Source organism: Anas acuta, chromosome 3 (genome assembly GCF_963932015.1).
Source record: "Anas acuta chromosome 3, bAnaAcu1.1, whole genome shotgun sequence".
In the NCBI taxonomy this organism is placed as follows: Eukaryota; Metazoa; Chordata; class Aves; order Anseriformes; family Anatidae; genus Anas; species Anas acuta.
Genome location: NC_088981.1, coordinates 17900556 through 17924656, shown reverse-complemented (window position 1 = coordinate 17924656; position 24101 = coordinate 17900556). Strand labels below are relative to the sequence as shown.

The 24101-nt window shown below is 53.3% G+C and overlaps 2 protein-coding genes across 3 annotated transcripts in view; both read right to left on the bottom strand.

The window, feature by feature from the left end:
• The window catches only part of ITPKB (inositol-trisphosphate 3-kinase B), a 51153-nt gene that overhangs the window by 3449 nt on the left and 23603 nt on the right, over positions 1–24101 (bottom strand). Inside the window, 5 exon segments of the mRNA XM_068675934.1 lie at positions 967–1038; positions 1935–2036; positions 5512–5716; positions 6977–7190; positions 7854–7953. Coding sequence (XP_068532035.1) covers positions 967–1038; positions 1935–2036; positions 5512–5716; positions 6977–7190; positions 7854–7953 — 693 coding nt within the window.
• Positions 1–24101, bottom strand: part of PARP1 (poly(ADP-ribose) polymerase 1) — a 142236-nt gene that overhangs the window by 97851 nt on the left and 20284 nt on the right. Inside the window, exon 1 of one of the 2 annotated variants that reach the window (XM_068675932.1) lies at positions 10809–10813. The exons of the other annotated variant lie outside the window; for it this stretch is intronic. The gene's annotated coding sequence lies outside the window, so the exon portion shown is untranslated. Of the gene's footprint in view, positions 1–10808; positions 10814–24101 lie in introns of those variants that run through there. 2 annotated transcript variants of the gene reach the window in all.

Here is a 24101-nt window from a genome sequence, read left to right as displayed (position 1 = left end):
AACGTGCATTATTTCCCAGAAATGCTTATCTTCAGCTCTTCTCCTAAGCTCTTAGAGCCCTCTCTTGGCCAGGATACAGCATTTTAAGGAAAAGCCTTTTGCTGATGTTCTTTGCTTGCCTGGCCTGACTCACCAAATTCTCTTGCAGCTGCTTAGAGGAGCCCCAACCCACACGGGGAGACGTGAAGGGCCTGGCAGCCCTCCTGCTATGCTTCATCTTGAAGTTTGGTGGAAAGTCAAAGCCTCTTCTTTACAATTTTTAAGGATTGGAAACTCCTTTCAAAGCCTCTTTGAAAAGGCTGTTTTGTTCCTGCATTTTCAAATGAACTCTTTGGCACTTCACTCCGGGGAGCATTTTGTTTCTGTCATTGAACTGACCCAAAACACTCAGCTGTGACATTTCCCTGGGTTTTCCCATTGCCCTGCAGGCACTGCTGGGGGGAGGCATTCATCAAGGTCCACCAGAGGGGCAGCACAGCTCTGCCGGGCAGGGGGAGCAGCGACTCCTGACACATTGAGCTAGGCATTATTCCTGCCCGTATGACAACATGTGCCAAGGAAATGCACTCTGCAGTTTGCCAGGTAGATGAAATGGCATGGAGAAACTGGCAGCCAAATGATACCCGACCTGTGCATTCAGGCAGGAATTTCTCCCAAGAAGACCTATTTTTAAACTAGGATTTATTTCCAGTCATATAAAACCATAAGCAGATCGAATTCCTTTGACATCACTTTTAATTTGTATGAACATTGATTTCCATTAGATCTGAGCCCGTGTCAGATGCACGAACACTATTTCAGTCACCTGCTGTCAGTATTAGATAAACAGGTATGGAAATATAAGAATAAATTCAAAACTGTAGAAATTTACAACCTCTGAATTTGACTCCTCCTCCTTGAACAAGTTGGGGTTAAAGCAGTCAGATCTACCTACATGGCACCCGAGGAAGGGAACGTCAGCGTTACCTCATGGCACTTGAAGAAGGGGGATGTCTCCAGGGTGGCACGGATACCCTTCAGCCGGATCAGGTAGCTGTTCTGAAACCACAAAGGCAAACAAACCCTCAGTGCTGACCGTGTGCTCCTCACAAGCAGCCCTGCAAACTGCTGAAAGGCACTCGGGGCTCCTCGGGGCCCCTTTGGTAATTCGTCTCTGAGGGGTGGGCAGAAGGACGAGGCACAGCCCGTGCACAGCAGGTACCCTGGCAATGTCACACAATTAAACTGCTCACGCTGTGACTGCCTGAGGAGATGGTTTGGCCAAGGAGTCCAGAGACTGCGTGTGACAGTGTGAGAGCTCCAAGCTCTCCGCAGATAAAACGCAGCCAGGCAGCTTAATCTGCAGATCCAAGAGCAATCCCTGGGTAACTGCTGTCAAAGCAAATTTGAAAGAGGCAGTGCCGAGGGCTACCCCATCTGCAGCCCTTCATTTGTAGGCTTTACAGAGTGCAACTTAAAATAAAGCCCTTTGTCAGTAGGGTATTTGACACAGCCCATATGAATTGGTTACAGCTCATATTCTCCTGGCAGTGCAGCACAACTTGGGAAATGCCAGCTGTGGCGTGCCCACAAGAAGGGCACCCGCTGCAGGTATGGGGGTGCCTTGGCCTCTCCTCCTGCCAGTGAGCTCGGGGCAGGAGTCCCTGGCACCTGCTGTGTCAAAGCCAAGGCTAAAAAGGAGGCTCGGAGGCTGCCATCAGTCCTGGGGGTGATGGGGCAGAGCCTCTGCAACAGGCTTTGTGGCTGAGCCCTCAGTGGACTTGGACCTGATGGGTGCTGCTGCAGTGAATGTGTCCCCTCCCAACTCTCCTCTCCTCACCACAGCATGGTGTTTCTCTCTGCCATTTTTCTTTCAAGAGAGCTCCCCTGGGCTGCGGAGTAGCCTCTGCAGGAGAAGCCCTCTCGCTGCAGCTCCCACAGCAGCCCCTGCTCACCAAGACGTTGCGGTTTCCCCTGGTGAACTCCCTGAAGGCTTCCGTGACTTGCTCCTTTGTCCGCGTCTTCTTGAAGTCCCGATTCACAGTGCCATCCTCTTTCTAGGACAGAAGGGAGAGCCGTCAGAGGGACAGGGAGAGAAGGAGCCAGGAGGAAGAACTGGAGTTTCAGAGAGTTTGCATGTCCCCACGCAGTGACCAGCCCCTCTGGTAGCTGCAGGGCCTGTCTGTGGGGGGTGGCAGAGGCAGCACGCCTTGCCTTGCGTGTCCCAAACCATCCCGCGGCTCTGGTGCGTTGCCACAAGGCAAAAGGCAAGTCCCCACCATCAGGCACTTGCTGAAAACACTTTCATGGACCTTTCACTGAACGCCCTGTGTGTGGCCCACCGCGGGGACAGCGCCCAGCCCCGGCCCTGAGGCTCCCGGCCTCGCAGCCCCTCATAGCCACTCGCCATTTCCCCGGTACCCCGAGGCTCTGCTGATTTTCACATCAGTGCCTTTCATTGTCTCGGACAGGCAGGGCTGGCTTCCTGGAGACAGGGGCTATTTTAAACAACAGGCTCATGCTCACGGGGCTGTTTCCAGAGCTCTGTCCCACTGCGCTGGACAGCTCGTTTGCACACAATGGAGCGAAGGGGCAGAGGCCAAAAAGACATCCTGTGGGCTGCGTGAGATGAAGGAAAGGTGAAGAAGGGGAGCAGAGGCCGGGGAAGGAAGACAGCACGATCAGTCACCTGTCCTGGAGACTGACGTGCCCTGGTGGGACACGGAGACCCCTCCAGGGAAGTGACCCTGGCTTGGGGTGGCAGTGCCAGTCCAGCTGGGGGCACGCAGGGCACACGGGCTGTGAAGAGCTGGGCAAGGCACGTCCAGCAGCAACCCCAAACCTGATGTGCAGCTCAGGATGAGCCACAGCACACACATCCAACTTCCAGCTTGCATTTCGTGTGAGCTCTAACAAAGGTGGTATCAAAACCAGCACAGGAACGCTCTCCAAGGAAGAGCTTTGCTTGCACAGGGTGCAGCCGATACACCTGGCTTCAAACCACCCTGGGATGAACCTGACCACCTCCTGCCCCTGCACCAGCTCTGCCACAGGGTATAAAAGCGAAGCTAACATCTAGCAGAGGTAGGTGACCTTCTCTCTGTAGACATCCCTGCTGTAACAGCCGTCCTGCACATGGACAGAGCAGAGCCAGGCTCTCACCACATTTTTAGCTGCAGCCGCATGTGTAGGAGGACTCCCCAAGTACGTACAGGGAAGGTGCACTGCACTGCTCTATGTCTGTCATGGGGCAGTGCAGAAACCCACCCATCCCCTCCTGAGGGGATCTGAGGCCCATAGGGGTGGGCTCCCCCAAAGCAGAAGCGTGAGGGGGGCTGGAAAGGGCTACGGGCACCTGCCCCAGCTGGCCCCCGCCCCGCCAGCAGGCCCAGTTGGTGCTGGTGTCACTGGGACAGGGCTGGGGCTGTCTGCCTGCCCCGGCACCACTGGCCAAGGGGCTCACAAGCTGCCTGTCTGGGGAGAAGTCAGGAAAGGGCAGTCGGGGCTGGTTATGAGACCCTACAAATACCCCAGACCCAGAAATATCTCTGCAGCAATGTCCCACCGTGGCCTTGCAGTGGGAAATGGTGAACAACCCTCAGGTCAGAGCAGAAACTTCAAGATTTTTAATTATTTTTTTCAGTGAGCAACTCTCCAGAGAGCTGAAGTGGGTCAAGAGGGACCATTTGTACTACTTTTAACACAGTGACTTTGTTAGTAGTTGCTGTTTATAACATTTTTGAGCTGCTCCACAAAATTAGGTGTCATTAACCCCTTTTGCAGAGGGGAATTCCCATTTTGAAGAGGAAGAGCCATCATCTCGAGGCCACCTGGCTCAACCAACGAAGGCTCCTTGTCCCTGTTCCCATCCCTGTCCCCATTCCCATCCTCATTCCCAGCCCTGCTCTGTCCCCAGGCTGTGGCTGCTCCCTTCCTCCTCCTGCCTTCCCCCCAGCCCGTGCACCCAGGACGAATCCTGCCCTTTCTGCGAGCACCCAGCCCCTTCCACAGGAACCCATCCTCTCCCATCACCCTCACACTGTCAGTGAGGGGCAGAACAGGCTCACCCCTGCTTTTCCCAACATTGTATCCTCAGCAGGAGAGGAAGCACGGAGAGCCCTGGCGTTAAATGACACTTCCCTGAAGTTTCCCCAGGGCTCAGAAGCAGCCTCAGGACCCTGAAGCAGGTCAGCTGCAGCAATGCAACACAGCTCTCCTGGTTCTGCAGCCCTGCTGGAGAAACGCCAGCCCTAAACCAGCCTGAACGACTAATGCTGTAGCTTAGGGGAACATAATCCAGAAGCCAAGGGATTTAAGGAGAATTACAGTAATTAGAGCCCTGATCACATTAGTCAGTCCCAAGCAGCGGAGTTACTCCTGGAGGCCAGCACTTCTCAGTTTTTCAATTAAAGGGCTGCCTAACTGCTTTGAAAAAATCCACGGCCCACATCATGTAGCAGCTCAATTACACTTGGCTAAAGCAGGGGTGCAACTCTCACCCATCAGTCACGGCTTTTATTCCCCCCCCAGCATTTTCTGGCCTGTGTGAGCACAGGATTTATTTTTTTTTTTCCATTTCAAGTGCTTTGCATGTGACCTGATTTTGCTGTAAAGCCCATGAAAGTCACCCAAACCACAGAAGCACCACTAAAGGCCAAGGATAGATCAAGCTGGACTATAAATAGACAGATATTCTTGATTATAGCGTAAAAACAGGGAGAAGAAAGAGTGCACGTGAGCTTTGGTCCAAACTGGCACACTCATATTTTATATAGCCATGGTTTTATAATAGGCACCAGGAATAAGAACCAGGCAAGGGGCTGGCTGGAGCAGCTCAGAGCATGCTTGTGGGTGCCTGCAGCAGAAAAGGGGCTTTGGGAGGGCTGGGGATGGTGGCAAAGAGCTGTAAGAGCAGGGAAATTGCTAACGTCCATGTGAACCTTCCATCACTAACACAGATGCTTTCAGTTACAGACCTACCTCTGTTTGGGTGCCATCCCGGATGCCTTTCTCACTGCAAAGCCTGTTGCTGATCTCTGCCACTCGTCAGGACAGAACCCCCTGGGTGGACTCATCTAACAGACACCCAGAAGCATCCCAGGAGGTATCCCCAGAAACGTGTGTGTCAGCTCAGAGCACTGGCATTGCCCAGCTGCTGTGCTCTTTGCAGAGTGCTCAGGCAGAATTGAGAGAAGCAGCCTGGATGTAGGTAACACTCAGGTGCTGAATTTGTCTGAACATTCCCATGTAAATACAGCCTTGTCACCAGCTCCAGCTGAACTCCCAGCTCCAGCCAGAGACAGGCACAGGCCAGCGCACACTCAGGCTGGGAATTGGGATTAATGGCTCAGGCTGGCAGCACGTTCATTGAGCATGTTGGCAGATGCCATCCAGGTGCCTGCTGAGGGATCAGGATGCCCTGAGGTGACAGGAGCTTGCCACCAGCCTGTTCTGTGGATTTGCTACTGCGTGTGGTAACAGAGAGCTGCCAGCAGCAATTCCTCCTGCTCTGCCCTCCCTGAGGGCCCTCACCTTTATCCCCTCGATCCTGAAGCCCAGCGTGGCAGTAGAACTGATGGTCTCCCTCCACTGCATGTAGCGGGGCTTGGTTACTGCCCGCAGCACGTTCTCCTCCTCCGTGGGAGCGTCGGGGTCCACCTCGATCATCTTCTGGTACATGTCCTTCCTCAGGCTCGGCTTCTTTCGGGCCTTTATCAGCTCCTCCTCCAAGTACGTTCTGCGAGGAGACGGGGAAATTAGCAGAGCCTCAGGGGCCAATGGCTGAGAGACCACTGAGCCATGCCAAGGATATGATGATCTTTATAAATGATCTTTAAAAGGTCCCTTCCAACCCAAACCATTCTGTGATCCATCTTTCACCCTAGGTGCTGTGGAGGTTTTACCCTGCAGGGCAGCTGAACTCTGCTCTCTCCCTGCCCCTCCTCAGAAGCAGGGGGGAAGAAGAAAAGGAAAGAAGCAACTCACGGGGTGAGATAAGGATAACTTAATTAAAGGAAATAGAACTATTAAGGGAAAATTATTATTAATTAAATAATAATAATAAAAGGAATGGGGAAAAACACCCCCAAAAACCAAGCCAAGGCCATGTGGAAGTGCAGAGGAAAGAAATTACTCTCTGCTTCCCACCAACAAGCAATGCTTGACCACATCCCTGAAGCAGGGCCTCAGCATACATAGCCAATGTTTGGGAGGACAGATGTGTTCACAACAAGAGCCCACGTGGCTACACATGCAGAGCACAGCCCTGTATGAACTGCTGCAGGGGAAAGGTGACTCCATCCCAGGCAGACCCAGCACAGATGCTTTACTTAATGAACCTATGTTAATTAGAACTTCATCACCAACACATGTTATTTTACCATTTTCTCAAGGAACCACAACCAGCCTGGCAATGACAAAGGAGATTATTTCTTGCAGGTGCCCACATTGTTGCTGCAGTACTGATACCCTCTCATTGCCAGCTGGTGGTCCTGGGAGACCAAGGCACAGCAGATCTGGGCAGTGACTTACTCCCACAAACTAAACACAGTTTTCACAGCATGCTCAGGGAACCACCTGATGGGCAGATGGAATAAAAGAGCAGAACAGAGATGCAGTGTTCTCAGAAGGGCTGCTCACACTGCTCAGGAAGCTGGATTTCCTTTTGGAGAGAGCAACACCTTCGTCTGAGGTATTGGTACCCCCGTGGTGCTCCAGACTTGAACCACAACCAGCTTAAGCCTGACAAAACTTACTGCAGGGATGACTGTACTGCACCAAACCACTTTCTCCACACATCAGATGGTCAAAAAGCAGAGAGGAAAAGCCTGACATGTTTTTCCCAAACCCAGGTTTCCTCACATCCCTCTCCTCATGCTGTTGGCTTAGCTTTTCCTGGAGACAGGTGAACCCGCTATTCTCACTTGCAGGCTTTGAGGGTTTCAACCTCTGCTTTCAGTACCCAGTCTTAAAACTCAGTGTCCCCAGAACCACTCACCTGACCCCCATTTTGCAGTCCATTACACAGGGGGAGTCAAACTCGGCCAGCAGGTCCTCCATCTGGTTGTACCGCTCCCCATCCTTCACAATGTCCCCGTGGTAGGCAGGCACGTAGGGCTTCAGGACATCGTTCATCAGGCGGTCGAGGCAGCGCTGCTCGGATTCACAGTGCTTCTTCAGTATCCTGCCGTTGGCTGCTGCCTTGAAGCTACCTGCGGGTGGTAACGGGTGTGGGATGGCATGGAGCCTTCCCAAAACAAGAAGAGCAGCCCGACAGCACCTTGGAAGCGTTCCCACGCCCAGAAGAGGCCCTGCAGACTGGGGCTTACAAGCTCCAGCTCCTGGATTCATGTATGGGGTTGGAGGTTTATGACCAGCAGTGTCACACCTCAGGCAGAGCAGGGACCTGGCAGCAGCTCCTGCAGGGCACATTTGTGTCCCATTCTCTGTGTGCTTCATGTGAGGGTCACACCACGTGGCTTTCCCTCTGTGCTTGTGAGTGGGGCACCTTCCTGCCAGGCAGTGTCACACACTTCCGTGTGATCTGCAAGGGGGCTTGGGGCTCACCCAAAGGACCCAGCTGGCTGCTGCTGGAGAGAAATGTGGGGCAGCAGCAGTAATACCTGCTGGCCTTGGGATATTGAAAGCACAGAGCACTGCAGCTCCTTGTTACCCTCCTGAACATTTAGAGCTCTGGGCTCTGGACATGGAAGATGAAATCTGTGACATTCACGCAGCAGTCAGAAGCAATTCTGTCCAGAAAAGCCCATTATCCTGACTGAACAAGACCCTCTCCACCACCCTGCCCTCTCCCAGCTCCCACGCCCGTGGCTGAGCTGCAGATGGTTTGGGATGGTCCCTGTGATGCTCTCTACCTGCATGTCCTGCTAGCTGAATCCAAGGGTACTTCTTCTTGAAGGACATCACAAATGGAGACCAGTGCACCATGTTCTTGATCTTCCTCCATGATTTGCTCTAAGGAAAAAAAAAAAAAAGTTGAATGCAAAGTTTTAAGCTTTTACTGTCCATAAAGTCACTCCATGCAGCACGTGGCTGTCTTGGACGACGCAGGAGGCACTGCAGCCAGCGCAGGATGGAAAGCAAACAGAGAATCTGCTCTTTTCCCATCGCCCCATGCCAAACCAGAGTCACTGGGCCTCATCTCCACATTCAAAATTCATGAGTAACCTCACTGAAGTGGACGGCCTCGTTGTTTTCTTCCAGCTGGCCGCTTCTGATGAAGAGCCCAGCCGTTTGCAGAGCCTTCTGTCCACTTCCATGTACCCCTCTGCAGCAACTGTGAGGACATTAACTCCTCTTTGGGTTAATTGCTGCATCAGATCATAGCGAGCAGAGTGGGAAATGGAGCCCGGGATTACTCCTGGGCCACAAAACTCCACTGCAGCCCCTGCAAACACGTGCATGTGCTCACCGATGCATTTCTGCTCCCCACGAAAAGCCAGCTGCCCTGCTCACCACGTTTCCGATCCACCTGTGTCTGATCCACCTGCTTTGGCCAACCATTAACCACATTCTGGAGAACAATTCCTTCCTGACATGTTGTGCTTCTTGCCAGATAGATTGCACAAAACTATTTACATTACCTTAGCGAGAGCTGCATCGGATATGCAAAGGCCTCGCTTGAATACATGTTCCTTCCTGCACAGAGGTTTTCCCTGGATTGTTCTGGGGAACACACTGCTAACAAAAGGCAGCGGCAATGGAAAAATGCCTTCTCGCAGATGAGGAGACAAACAACAGGCTTTATCCTGGCCACAATTTGCTACTGGGTTCAGCTGGAAGCCCACAGAAAAATTATCCTCATTTGCTCCATGCCTAATGCATGCGGGGGAGCCTTCCAGAAAGCCCCAGTAATATCTTCCCCGCGCTTGGAGAATCGGCCTCTGTTCCAGTAACGCCTCACAGGCAGGAGGAGAAGAGCCAGCAACCCCGGCTTGCAGCTTGGCCGCTCGTCTGGGCTGAACTCAGAGCACAGGAATCCGTGCTGGGAACTGCTGACATGTTTGAAAGAATAGGAAGGAGCCAAACAAGGATGTCAGTGTCTGCAGCGGGGAAGCCGTGCCGCGTCGGGCCGCTGCACCCCGAGGGAGCAGGGCGCTGGGTGGGCTGGAGGCAGGCAGTGAAGCCCATTCCCTCCTCTCCTTTCCCATCTCGCAGCCCAGGAGTGAAGCTCCCCTGGAGCACCGCGTGGAGGTGAGGGTGTCCCGGCGCACCCTGGCATTTAGGGCAGGAGAAGAGCGTTTTGGCAGAGAGCTCTGAACAAGCGTGGAGTGACTGTGGGCATGCCCTTCAGCCAGGCTCCTCCACGTGGCAGGTCTGCACCACAGCATGGTTTGCTTGCTTTGGCAGGGGCTCGGGCAGTTCCCTACCTGCCATGAGGGAATGTTTTAATTTCCAAGGGCAGTGCCAGGACCGGCGCGCTGTGGCTGTTCTTTGTTCTCCTGTTGGCAGAGAGCAGGAGGGAAAATGGAGGGGAGGTGAAAAGGGGGCGGAGGGGTCTCCCTGCTTTTGCTTTAAAACAGTAACACCAGGTCCAGTATGATGTTGTGAAGAAAGAGGGGAGAAAAAAACTCCATGGGAGCAACATGCCTCATCTGAAACGAGGTGTCCTACCCTCCCGCTCAGCATCCTAAGGCACACATTCCCCGGAGAACAGCCAAAGCACTGCACCTTCCCAAGCCAAGGTTTTATTTTTCAGTGGTAAGAGGTCTGTAGCTAAGACCACGATGCACTTCAAAGCACAGGCTGAATGAAGCCAAGCGGTCCCCGGGGTGGTGCAGCTACCTCAGCCCCACCTTCGGCAGAGCCGTGCCACTGCTCTTGTGGTGCAGGTTGATGGCCCCGAGTCCCCAGGAAAAAGCAAAGCCTCACTGACTTGGCCTGCATGTTTGGTTACAGGTTTGTCTTGGCAGAGCTCTGGGGATAAACCTAAATAAAGCAAAGCTGTGGAAGATGGTGCAGATCTGAACCGAGATCGCTCAGTGAACAAGCAAGGCCTTCCTATCCCCTCACACAACTGCCAGAGGTTTTTACGGAGGTCCTGGAGGTTGCTTTGCCCACCTCAGGTCACCCCCAAGCTGCTGGAAGCGGGCTGAGTTGTGGAGGGACAACACCGGCCAGTGTTCCCCAGTGATGCTGCAACCCTGTTCGTTTGAAGATAATGAAATTATCTGCCCAGGTAAGCAGTTTCTCTGAGAGTTCACCCTCTGTGCTTTCCCTACAGCTTAAGGGTGACTCCAGATGTCTGCGAGCCAGCACCGGGGTCCTTCCAGGCACTGGGGACGGCCAAGAGCTTGAGCGAGCCCCAGCTGAAGATGCCTGTGTTTATTCACATGCCAGCGTGGGTTCACGCAGGGGTGAACATCTCAGAACTGACAGCCTCGGATTCCTGTCATGCCAGCCCCGTGTCAGGCTGCTGCCGATGGCCACAGACTTGGTTCGTGTCACGAGGCCGCGCTGCTCCACCCTGGCTCTGTGGCCACGTGCAGCACGCAGCCCCTGCGAGAGCAGCAGCCCGGGCTCTCCCCCCCTGCCCTGCCCTGTTCACATGCAGCATTAAAGCCGTGCACAGCCATGGTATCTCCTCTGCCTCCAAAGGATGTGCAGAAGGTGCCTGGTGCAACCTGAGCCTTGTTATTTAAAACCTGTTTCAACATCGGCAAGCGCCGACTGATTAGCAAATTATTTAGTAACTCTGAAAATGCGTGGAGCCCGTTGTCTGCCTTGTGGAAAGAAAGCTGAGCAACTGGCAGCCCCAACCCTAAAAGCTGTTTCAGCCCTAAAAGTGGGTTTCGGCAGCGCTTTGCTCCTGCCCCTGCCGTTTCAGGCTGCTCACGGTGGAGCTGGCAGGGTGTGGGACTGGGGCCAGCAGAGCTGCGGCCTCCCGACAAGTACCCACAAGTGGTCAGTGGGAGAGGAGTGCTTGGAAAACAATTTTATCTGCTGTCTGTTTGGCTTTACTTATCTGAAGCTGAAAGCAAACTCCAGGCTTTCCCCATCTGTCAATAGAGCTTCATATGGAAAGAACAACAGGGAGAACGTAGCACCAGCCCACAAGGTCAGAGGGTACGTGGTGTTTAATTAGATTAAACAGAAAGTGACTGATGAACTCAGCGCTCGCTGCACATTTTCCCTGGAGCAGATGGCTTTCCTTTAATGCCTGCCTGGGGGCGGTGTGACATTTGGGGACTGCTGCTCCCCTCCCTCTCCCAGCGGGAGCGTCGATGGGGTTTGGGCAGTGTCACGGGGAGCCGGGGGTGCCCTGCCCTTTCCACGCATTGAGCCGGAGAGATGGGCAGAAACCGATCTAATTTGCTGAAATTATTGTTTCCTGTTGCTTGCCAGGACCAAACATCCTGGAAATAGATGGAGTTGGGCCTGCGTTTCAGTACTTTGTATTAGCCAGAGCATGCACCACTGGAGTCAAGATCATGTAGCCGGGGCAGGGAGGAGCAGGAGCAGCATGAAGTTAATGATTTGAGGAGAACTTCAGCCCATTTGTCCCAGGAAGGTCCTGAAATAAACTAGGAGCAGAAGATGGTGGAAAACTGAGAGGAAACAGCAGGGCCTTGCCTCTCTGCTTTCACTTCCAGCCCTTCCCAAATGGGAACTGTCAGCCTGCTTGGGGGCCACGCACACACATGTCATACAGTTTTCCATGTTTAAAAGAATGAATGTGTTTTCTCATGGTCTGTAAAAAATAATTAAGCTTTTCTTAGTGATGACTGTTTCCCTTCACAGGGAAAAACTTCATGACAGTCAGTGAAACCAGAAGGCCACCTTAGTTCTTAGTTCTGCACAGTGGCAAAATAGCCTTTTTTGGCCTGAGGACCCACTTGTGATGGGAGAACTTTGGACCAGAAGGCAGTTTCTGGTTTAGTCACATACAGATGTCAGCTGCTACCCCAAATCTGGCAGGGCAATGCCCATCAGGTGCCTGTGGTGGTTGTTCAGCAAAGACAAAGAGACTCCCTCGGCAGACTGCACTGAAGTTAATAAATGGGATGACGATCCTTTGGTCATTGAAACACACTTCTGCATGCCTAAAAATTCTAGTTTAAACCCTCAAACCCTATTAGATTAATTATTTGTGTAGCTGGGGCACAGTCACACAAATAATTAGTCATAGTCCCGGCCTGCCTCACCTTGGGCTTTGCAAGAATATGCTGAGTGCAGCCTGGAGGACTCAGAAGCGAGGACCCCATTACATTTAGAGAGAGAAAAACGCGTTGTGTATGTATTATTTCTTTGACTTTCAATGCTTTGTTTATCAGAATGGTTTCATTTCAGCCAGCAAGGATTTTGGCTTTGGCAGGGGAGAAGCCAGTCCCACCTGGCACGGTGAGGAATACCCTTTTCTCTAGTGCAACCAGGAGCCAGCCACATCAAGAGCAAAAATCTGGGGCAGAGGGGCAGAGAGACAAAGTCACCGCCGTCTCTGCCGCCTGTGAGAGATCAGCACGAGCAAGAGAGGAGCTTCAGTCAAAACGCAGGGCAGGCAGGAACATCCGTGGGGATCGCTGAAAAAAAATATTCCAGCGTATTGGAAAAAAAAACAGGAGCTCGCTGCAGACTCCCCCTTCCTGCTTACGATGCCAGAAAGGAGAACTAGAAGCCAAATGCACAGGCGGGTGGCAGTGGTGCTTCAGCTCAACCTCCCCTCTGACAATAGAAGGAAGCCCCGTGGCTGTGGGAGCGGGCTGCTCGGGAGGCACCCAGTGCACCGGGAATATTCCCAACCTCCCCCCGCCAGCCTGCAGGGCACGGTGGGCACACGGCAGCTCCCAAGAGACAGGTACAAGGAGAAGAGGCAGCGACAAAGCATCGGCGTTGAATTTGGCCAGGAAGGAGAGAAGCCCAAGTGGGAGCAAAGGCAGAACTGGCGCCGGAGCTGCGCTTGTTGCTGTGTCCCTGTTTCTTCCCGATTAGGAGTCTTCACTTCAGTGAAGGTGAAAACTTTCCAACGCAGATCAGTCATAGCTGACTTCCCAGGAAAGCTGGATGAAGTGTTAATTGCATGCATTAGACAAGTCCAGCCCACTTTTCTGAGTGGGAACAGCTCCAGATCTCTGGAAATGTCTCGGGAAGAGCTGTTCACTGCCAGTGCACTGCTATGGAAGTCCTGTGCTGCTTCTCGCCCAGCAAGCAGCTCACTTTTAAAATCCAGCAAATGGTAAAAGTGCTCACTAGTAGCCAAAAGCAGGCCTTGGTGAATGTGTTTGTACAAAGAGCCCAGGAACACTGCAGTGCACCTCCAAAACCTGTTAGTGCCCATGGCTGGGGCAGCAGCTCAGCTGTCCAGCTGTCCACCCTCTCCTACAGTTTGAAGGCAAGTTTTCAGGGATTTAAACCAAGACACGAAATTTCCAGCCTGCTTAGAGGCATTTAGGGTCTGAGGCACCGAACACAGAAGCAACATCCATAAGTGGAACAAAGGAGCTTCTAATGCCTATTTTTGGAGTCCTTATTTTTGGAGATTTCTTCCTATCTGCTTCTGGATACAACCCAGGGACTGAATCAGCCTGCTCCTGGACATGTGATGTGAACTGAGCTGAGATGGCCAAAGGCATGGCCCAAAACAAAGGTGGTTCGTGTCTACAGGCACTGGCACTGCGCAAGCAAGGCGATGCAGAACCAGTGCCGCATCGTGCCACGTGAGTGAAGCAACCTGCCGGAGAAGCTGGATGTGGAAGACTGGCTTTTAGGGGTGAGCTCTTCTGTTGCAGGAACCCACAGCAGCTCACGCTGCTCTTGGGCACCAGGAAACATTCCCACTGCCGTTCTCTTGCTCTGCCCAGCCCTGGAGCTTTCCTGCTGCTCTGACACTAAGTAAACTGAATTCCGTGGTAAGGAATATGTGAGTGAGAAACACGTCCCTCTTCCACAGTGGAGCAAAATGGTCGGATCGCAGCTTGAGTGCCTGAGGTTGGAGTGGGAAAGCAGGCAGAGAAAAGGGCAGGATGATGGCTGTGGTAATTTGTTTAGAATAAAGTTGTTTTATTTTATATTTTTTTTAATTAGTCATAAGCCTTAAACATACCCGCACTTACCGGGTACGTGGAGTGTAAAGAGCTGATTTAAAAGAGCAGTTATAAGTTTCATAAACATGACTAAACCCTAAAGCTGAGTGTTCAGCAGGCACGGCCTTTTAATTTGCCTCTAAATCAGTTTAGCACTTTCATTTGTGTTTGGATAGCGCTTTGACAGTCTAAAGCACTCTGCAGAGTTTATTGTCTCTCCCGTGCTGAGCGGCTGGAGCAGCCTCTGCTTGCTCAGGAGCTGCTGGGAGCCCCAGCCTGGCTCAGCCACGGCTCCATGCGCCTCCCTGGCACCACTACATGGCCCATCTGTACCCCTAAATACCCCTGAGTACCCCTAAACACACCTGAAGGCCAAGAGAGGCTCGTTGCAGGCACACGGTGATACTCTGGCCCTAGCCTGAGTGCCCCATTTGAGAGGACCCAGCCCCTCCAGCAGCACGCTTGCCACCACTGCCGACGCTGTGCCCGTGCAGGGGCGATTTTCCATGATTCCTGCTCAGAAGAAAGTCCTGGAGCCCCGCAGCAGCAGCGAGTTATTCTCCGCCTGACTTCCAGGGTCAGGGCCCCGTGCGCACCCCGTCGCCACTTCAGCTCTGAGTCACAGAAAGGTGCCCGTTTTAGCAATGCAGCACGGCTTGTGCAGGGCTGGGTACGGACCTGCACTAAAGCCAACATCCTGCCACACGTGCTGGGTGCAGGAGCACCCGGTGAGTGCGCTGCTGCCGTCGCCCCACCAGCACCCCAGCAGGGTGGCAGGGGGAGAAGCCATCACGGCAGGAGGCAGGGGGGTTTCTTGCTAGCGAGGAGCTGAGGGGTGCTCTGTCACTGCTGCTTGGGTTCTGCCTTTGAGGCTGTGGTCGGTGAGCAGGGCTGGCAAAGCTGCTGCACCCCCTAGAGCCTGCAGGGGAAGGGACAGGGTGCCAGGAGCCCCCTGAAGCACACCCGACGATGTTCAGGCAGGAATGCCCTGCCCCAGCCTCAGCTCAGAGCCTCCCTCGGGACCCCAAATAACCCTGCAGGGCTCAGGCTGGCAAAGGCGCATGGGGGGGATTGCTGGGACTCAGGACAGGGGGAACCTTGTGTGAGGAGAGCCCACCTCCTGAGCAGTGCCATCCCCTTCCCTGGGTGCTGGGAGAGAGCAGTGGTGCTGTCACCGTGCCCCATGCATGTCACCCACGGGTCACCCAGGCAATTTTTCATCACCTAGAGATCTGAAAAAGCAGGTTGCTCCTTTTATTTTTTTTTCTCCTGAAGTGAAATAGTTTCTAAAATAAATATTCCTCTTGGAAGAAGCTATTCCTGAGGGGCACTGCAGGAGCCAGGCACATGGCACGGCACGGTGGCTATGGACATAACTCCAGCACCAGCCTCTGGGCACGGGGTTAGCAAGGAGCTGAGTTACCCATGAGCCGTGGCATCCTTTCGAGAAGCAGAAGTCACAGTTTTTATATGAAAATCCAGACAGCCTTTCCCAGAACAGCCCTGTTAAATTTGAAGAGGAGGCTCAAGCCATTTTCTGGTCAAAAAAAAAAAAAGAAAAAGAGAAAATAAGAAGGGTAGGAGGCTGTTATATCTAGCCATATAATCACTCAGGCGCTGGCGGAAGCAATACAATGAACCCATTATAAACATGGGTGGAACAAAGACAGAGCTTAGCTCATTGTGTCTTGGTGTTTCTAATTATATTTTATCTTGAAGGAAGAGCAAGGGAGAAGAGAAATTAGTGTAGGGAAGGCGCCTGGTTCTCCATATGACTGGGGCTTTGCAAGCCCACGATCTCCGAGGCTGCGGCTGTAGGCAGCAGCGAAGTCCTCTTGCTGCAGGAGATCATGCTTAGTGCTGAGGGAAGCAGAAGAGGAGGCAGAAAAATTTAGTCATCTCCCCTCAGACATCTTGTTTTGCTGCTCGTTTAGCAGCACGCGAAGGACTTAGTCACTAGATCTCCGACGGGGTATTTTTAGTTTTTTTTTTTTTTTTCAGAAGAAAACGAGAGAAAAAGGAGGCTCCTTCCCAATGCGGTGGGGGTGAGCTGGGAGCAGTGAGAAGTTAAATGGCTGGGACCTCACCCGACAGCTCAGCGCCCGCTGCAGATGCTTGGGGGAGTGTTTGTAGCCTGCAGGAGCCCACTGGCCCCTCCGTTCAGCAATGAGTTTTGCAAGAAACACAAGTGCTGAATGCAAACGTGATCAATAGCTGCCATGCACGGTTCCTTGAATTCCCCGCCCAGTGCTCAGACCCAGCACCCACCTCCTTCCCCTGCCAGAGAACGAGCGTGGGGGCAACCCGGTGCATTTTGCGACCGATTCAGGAGGGGTTTTGGTGGGCTCAGAAGGCACCCAGGCAGCTCACGGCTTCCTATTGCTTAATCTTGACTACAGAGCAACCTTACGAGGTCTGTGTTACTTGTTGACATTTGGTGCTACAGCAAAACACACCTTGTTAATGCACAAATAGGAAGCACTGAGGCAGCTTTGAAGAGATTCGGTGTTTTTCCTGTACTGATACGAGCACGATGGCCGAGCGCCTGCTGCATCTGCTCCTGCTTTGAAGATGGATGAAATCCCTCGCCGAGCTCCCGAGCTACCGCTTTGTTAGCACCCAGCAGGCTGCGGGGACAGCAGCAAGCCCTGCTATTTCCTTATTTTCCCTGGCCACATCGGCGAGGGCCGGGGGGAATGCTGAACGCTGCGTTTCACCGCTGCGCGAGACGGACAGCCCCGCACACCTATCACCGAGCCGAGCGCAGGCGGAGGTTGCCAAGACAGCCAGTGACGCACAGCTGGCCCCACTTCTACATTTTTCCATGACACAGAGTTGAAGCTTGCAGAGCAGGAGGCGGCTTTCTCGAGCAAGCTATCAAGAGATCAGCAAGACGCAGCAGGATCCTGCGGGGCACGCCGCGCTGCAGCTAAATGAAGAAGCAGAGAAAGGAGCCAGAAATGAAGGGTAGGAGCGTGCGCGGGGTTCAGATCTCGCTTGGGAAGTGGTGCAGCCACTGCTACACCCCCCAGAGAGCCCCAGCGCAGAGCGAGGTGTTGGTATGAAATGAGAAATCCCCGGCTGTTCTCACTGGGGCAGCCCTGTGCCTCGCAGTGCGGGCAGAAAGCAGCAGGCAGCAGCCAAGGAACCACAGCGTGAGCAGAAACATGACCCAGTCACGGCTCCAGAGCTGCCACTTGTGTCTCCCAGCTCTGTGACCGGTGTCCCTGGGGGGCAGGTTTCTCTAGGAGACATCTGTCTTGTCCCTGTGCAGGCAGCTCCTGCCCCACAGTGCAAATCCCCCAGCACCACCACGGGCAGCCTCGGTGCTCAGCAGCGTGCTGGCTCCACGCACAGCCTCCTCCCACTGCAGTCAGGGCCCGAACCACACAAATAACAACAACAACCAAACCAACCCAAACCCAAAGGCATCTCCAAGGGGTAGGGTTGCTCCTGTTGTTGGTTGGGAATGGAAAGAGGCTACACAAAGGTAATCTCACCTGCGAGATGCATGATAAAATCTCCCCACATCTGCCCCGGAGATTTCCACCCTGAAAAGCCAGCCCTGTTCTCTACAGAAGGGTGCTGAGACTTGCACAGTCTCAGGCTGAGTAACACCAAGATCAATCAGAGCTCACGGTACCTGTCAGTGCTTTACCTGGGGGCTAGATACCTTCTGGTGACTTTGCCTCCACTGCGAGCACTGCTTGGCAGGTGGAAGAGAAGACTCTGCAGGGATAATGCGAACAAAGCCCCAGCTACGTGCAGGGCTGCTGGGGCCCTGCCTCTCGGGGGATGCAATGCCCAAGGTTCCTCAGCCTCACAAGCAGTAAGGAGCGGAGATGTGCAGAAAGCAAGCTGTGCCACTTTGCAAACGCGCTGTCCCTGTCACACAGAAAGCTGCCAACAGCAGGGTTTGCATTTTTTTTGCATGGAACCACTTTGGATTCGCCGCTCCTTCACCTGCACAAACAGCAGGACCCTCTGTGTTAAAAACAAGGCATGAAGTTACAAGAGAAAGCAGCACTCCAGACATGTCAGGAATTACTGAAAAGGCTCTGTTTGCTCTCACAAAGCAAAGACCTCGCAGCTGTTGCCACCACAAGCAATTTGGGTCACAGTGACAGCGCCATCAGTGGAGGGAGGAGGCTCACACGTCCCCAGCACTGCGCTGGCACTGCGTGGCTGGGATGTGCAGCAGCACGTTCACAGCTCTGTACAAGAGCTATGCAAATCTTATGGCTAAATCCTTCCCGTTCTCAATCCCAAACGTAATTGCCAATGCAAAGACCATGCAGCTCCTGCACTCCCAGCTAGGGGCTGGCTGCCCACAGTGTGGTCACCTCCATGCGGTGACGGGAAGGGAGGGACCCTCAGCACCCAGCTAGGCTAACTCAGGGCAGATTTAGAAACCCTGTGAGACCTAAAGATAGGTTTCAAAGTGCAAATGTTAAAGTGCAGTCCCTCTCAGCCGGTGTGGGGGCACACGGGCATAAGCAGATGGGGGCTGTCCTCCTTCACCCAGCTTACAAACAACAGCAGGTTTTTTAGGTAGTCACAGCCGCTCATCCTGGGGTGGAAAAATGTATATGCTGGAAAAAAGTGTCTTGGTAATGAATCAAGGTATTTCTAATAGCCAGGCTGTTAGAGGTCACACCAGAAATGTGCTGAGGAGGTGATTATTTGGTACCCGGCCTGACAGCAGCAAAGTGATCGCAGGGCAGTGGCTGGCACATCCCATAGTGGCTGGATTTAGAAAGGATGGGGGAATTTGGGTTTTCTGTAGAGATGTCATTAAGAGGGGTTCCTCTGGAGCATCTGGGAAGCAGGAGCTATGGCAGGCAGCTAACAGGCTTATTTGGAAGATGCAGAGCCCATTACAGCATCGTTAATTTGCGTTCAAGCAGCTTCAAAGGCAAGGACCAGAGGAAATCGCAGAAGTGGGGATCTGGACAAAATCACCGCGGGAGCTGCAGCTGCACTTTAACCACACTAACAAGGACTGGGACTTGGGATTAGCAGCAAACTTCACCCCATGGGCTCTCCTCTTCAAGCAGAAGGTTTTAAAAGCTGGGGGACACACAACATGGGACACACTCCTCTGCCTCCTGAGGTCAGGAAGAGGACAATATAAAATCTTATTTATTCTGAGCGATTGGTCTCAGGAGCTGGATTTATTGAGTCAGTCGTGGGTCTGGTCTCTCATTGGAAAAATATATTTTAAAATGCTCTTCAGACAAGCATGCCCTTTGCACGCCGGTGCCACGGGGAAAAACACCTGGCTGCAGCCAGGCTCAGAAGAGCAGCCTGCACGTTGGAAAGCTTGGGATAAAGCTGACCCTGAGTGAATCCCCTTTTGCAAAGCCCTGTTTGAACCACTCTAACAGGAGCTGTGCTATGTCTGCAGCGGCGTATTGCCTGAATGTAATTTAACTCTGCAGTAGTTTTAACCCATTTAAATGGAAGCCATACGGGCAGCTTGTGCCTTTCAGCCCTGCAAGAGAGCAGCCGTGCCAGCAGAGCATCCCACGCCAGCCAGCATCCACGCCAGCCAAGCATCCTGTGCTCAAGAGCCATTAACACCCAAATAAGGGTTAGGAAGACAAAAAGTTCTGGAATAAAAAGCCTGAACTGGAAGCATATCCTAAAGCTCAGGGTTTGAGAGCCTGCTTTAGCCTTTGTGTGGCTGCAGACAACGCTTGCTGCCTGTTTGTTGTGTATGGCATTTGAACACAGCAGCTCTTCCTCATCTGCATGCAGTGTTGGCATGACTCAACACCAGAGATGTGATTGCTCGAATTAAACCAGCATTGCAAAACCAAGCGGGAGCTACACCGTGTGTGCTTACATGTCTGGAGACATCTCCCTCCTTAACCCACTGCTGTCCTGCACGCGCAGCGTCTGCTCCCATCCCCTAATTCTCTGCCGGACAGTGGAGCCATGCCAGGGCCTTGCCCAGCACCATCTTTAGCAGCCGAGAGAGCCAAGAGAAAGCCACGCACTCAGCACACCCCTGTGCCCAAACCCCTGTCCCACGGCACAGCCAGGGTCCCGCCGGTGGCATGCCCAGCAGCCGGACCTGCCTCTGCTCTGCTGGCAGCCAGAACCCAGTCCTTTGGCACACTCCTTCCCTCCCTGGCAAGACAGGCCAGAGCTAAACTTTTCCATTGAGGCTGGTAAACAAAGACTTTGCTTTTTTTTCCCCAATAACAAAGTTTAGTCCAGAAAGTCACATGAATGCAGCTGCCTCCAGCATTTATATCACGAACGGCTCAAGCGGCTGGTGGTGTATGGATATTCAAAACCTGATTCAGGACAAGCTCTGCTCTGGAAATGAAGCTGGAAATGCCCTGGAAATGCACCAGAAAGAGCCTGACCCCCATGGCCAACCTGAGGACCGAGGCTGGAAAATCACCCTGCAAAGTATCAGCGCTCCAGAGCACGAATAAATGATGAGCACTTTGCCTTGGAGGCAGCGAAAACACGGGGATTTTCTGAGGGTCATTCTTTGCTGTTACAGCCATAAATCCATTCATCAGCCAGCCAAAATGCCAGAGCAAAGAATGTGAACTTAGGGAAAGCTGGAAAAAAGAAAGGTGTTATTAGACCAAAGTATTTTCCAGCAATGTTTAGAGGCAGTGCTAAGCCCAGCACCAGAAAACCTGCTATTTCTGAACCGGCGCCACGCTCCCCCTGCAGCTATTGTGCTCTCCCTGGGCTTTCTCACCCTGCACAGAGCTTTGCAAGCCCCAAAACACTGGGAAATTCACCCAAAGCACCTGAAGAAGGTGTTATATGTGTGCCCTTCCCAGGGAGGAAGGCAGAGGCTCAAGGGCAGTGAGACAACAGCACGAGGTTATGACTCGGCTCTCTTGGCCGTGTCCAGCTGTCCCGAGCCTGCATTTTATTAGCTGATAAATAATTTCCATTAATGACCTCACCACTGCAACCCCACCTGTGTTCCTTCACTTACCTCTCCTCCTCCGTGCTCGGCTTTTCTGGATGTTTTCCAGTGGAGGACCTCATCCCAGTAACCTCAAACTTTTGGGAAAACGCAGTGCAAAGCAGCTGATCTTTTCCAGCTCTGGTTCTCCTAAAGCAAAACCCCCGCCGCCAACTGGGGAGGTGCCTCCAGCACAGGCACGGGGCACCTTCCCCAGCTCCTGCAGAGTTCCTCCTTCCTCCTTTCTCCACGGAGGAAGGCACAGCCACCCAAAGCACCAGCCTGCCATGGGATGGGTATCCCAGGCGGAGCAGGTGGCTTATCCCACAGCAGGATGCTCGTCTTGGGGAGGATGATGTGTAGCAAAAGCTCTCCCAAGACATCTCCATGAAGAGTTCCTTGATACAGCACTGGCTCAGACCACCACTCCATCCCTGCTTTCCAAATTCAAGGCCTCCCTACGGTGCATACTTACATCTGTGCAGCAGTGAGCTGGAAATAGGAAGCTGTGTGGGTGAGCCAGCTGTGGGGAGAGGAGGAATCAGCCCTGCTCTGCTTGGCCCTGTTGACTCCTGCAGTCACCGAAGTGGCACTGCTTGTTGATGTAGCCAGGGCTGACTCAGTGGGAACAACCCTCCTGGGAAAGGTCCCGCTGAAGTATTTGTTCCTATTATTTACTCTGTGGCTTAATCAGGCATCCCTGCAGAAAAACCAGCAAGCAGCTCCGCTCCCCGCTTACTGAAAATGAGGTCACCGGCCCTCATTCACTTACAAAGAGCTTCCCAGGAACCCAAGGAAGTTTGCCCTCAGCGTTTGCATCCTGGGACTGTCACCACCTAAAGCACATATTTTAAGTGCCTGAGCCTGAAAAAGCAAGTTCTGTTTTTATTTTTTTTTCCCCAGGACACACATTTGTTCCAGCTGCAGCCAACAAACCGGGAGGGATGAGGACACGCATGCTTTGCTGCATCTGCGCGGGAAGCCAGGTGGGAGTGAACCGTGAGTATCCATACCACGTTCCTCGCTGAGATTCACTGTCAGGCACAAAGCTCTGACGAGGAAATGTCAGGATTTGGCTTCATTCTTCCAGCCTGATGTAAAGCTTCCCTTGAACTTTAAGCTTCTGACTCCGCAGTTGAGCGGTAACATCTGCTACTTCTACGGGATCCAGGGGAAACTTCGCAAGAGCAATCTAGCAGCCAGCCACTGAGCACAAACACATTTCTAAACGACAGGGTAACCGTATTAAAACAAGCTCCTTTCGACACACAGACGGAGCAGAAGAACAGGAAAGGCAGAGGCCCCACCACCTGAAGGGCTCTCGTCTGAGATCGGTGTTTGTGAGTTACCCAGAGCAGGGCTGCAGTGCCTGGGCTCTGACGGCAAGGGATGTTTTCAAGGAAAGCACTTCAGCAGACAGCCGAGCTAGCAGCAGCTAGATTTCTGTAGGAGAAAGTTGCAGCTGCCCAGGGAAACAGCTCTGGAGCACAACTCTCACCTGACAGGGTTCTCACAGTGCGTGGCTTCCCTGAGCTCTGCCTCAGATTTGTGATAAGGCACTGGGAGTTTGATTTGTCGTCTGCGAGAGCAGGGTCTGCGTGAACACGGGTAAGCCTCTGGATCGGGTATTTCATGGGCAGCCCACAGGGCAGGTGGCAATCCCGGTTTGCAAGGAGTCATCCCTGAAACCCAGAGCCCAGGGGTGGGCAGAGCAAACGTGGTCCTCTGCAGCCAGCAGCCTTGTCAGCCTGGGACGTGTGGCAGCGTGTTTCTGGCAGTCTCTCTGAGCAAGGATGGTCCCTCGGGGGCAAAGAGGTGGCAAGGGATGAGGGGAAAGGGCTGGTGCTGGCAAGGATGCAAGGGGGAGGCAGGCAGGCAGAGCTGCCCTTTCCTGTTGGCAGCAGAGCACACCCCGTCCGGAGTGAATGCCCTCCGACAGCCGCTTCTTTCCTACCGAGCTTCTTCCCTCCTTGCTTAACCCCGAAGAACCCTGCGCCAGCAAAACTGTGCCTTACAACACTCGCTTCGGCAAATCACAGCTCAGAACAAAAATGTCTCCGAAGGTCAAGCCAGGAAAACCTGAACTGAGAAGCAAAACGCTGCGCTGCCGTGGGGACGAGCACCCTCGAGTCCTGCTGATCCTCTGCAAGCCCAGGCACCCGGCACCCCTGCAAGCAGAGCCCTGCCCTCCCACAGCACCCTGCTCGCTGGCACTCAGCCATTTCATCCCCTGCCCTCTCCCACCTCTGTGGCAGAGGACCCGCAGTGCCCCTCGCTCCTCCCCACACATCCCCACAGCCCTACCTGAGACAGGCGCTCCCACAGCAGCTGCAGCAGCCCACTGCCAGTGCTGGCTCTCCCCGGGCTGTCCTGCATCGCAGTGCTGCCAGGAAAGGTGCTGCCCTTGCCCCTCAGCAACCCGGGACGTGACAAGCGCCGGGAGATGCTCAAAAAGCTAGGCTGTCTGTCTCCTGCCTTGTGGTGCGCTCGTCAGGCTCTGAAAACAGGTCTGTGTTGTGCCCAGGAGGCTTTATAATCCCCAGGTGGCAATCCCTTAAGCTATAGGCAGTTTTCCCAGAGGTTTCCCGGATCCTCTGTGCAAGGCTATTGCCATAAATCAATGAGGCTGCTTAGTCACCTCTGTTTGTCCCGCCAGTGCCAAGCCAGGGCTGCTATTTCACAGCACGTACTGTACAAAGCACCAGGGCCTGAAAATGAGATGCACCGCGGCAAAGTCGATCACATATTGTTTTCTCCATTGCCTTGCTGGACTAGGTGAAACATAAATAAGAAAAAGAAGAAAAATGAGCTAAGAAGCCATGTTAAAGGTTAGCGGGAGGTGCCTGGCCCGGGGCTGAATGTGTCTGGGAGGCTGAGGCCAGGTTCGTGAGCCAAGCAGTGAGCGAAGGGAGGTCTGACCCTCACTGCTGAACCCATCACGGGCGATGGACCCTCACTGAAGCCAGGGTTTTTGCCTCAGTGTCACTTATCTGGGCAATACACAGAACAACGGCTACTCTTCATGCCTGTCTGTCTCAAAACAGGTCCTAGAATAGAGGTACCCAAGTATCTACCTGGGCTTGGGCACAGTATTTGACTCTGTCCTGTACAAAACCTTGTCTCCACATAGGAGAGATGTG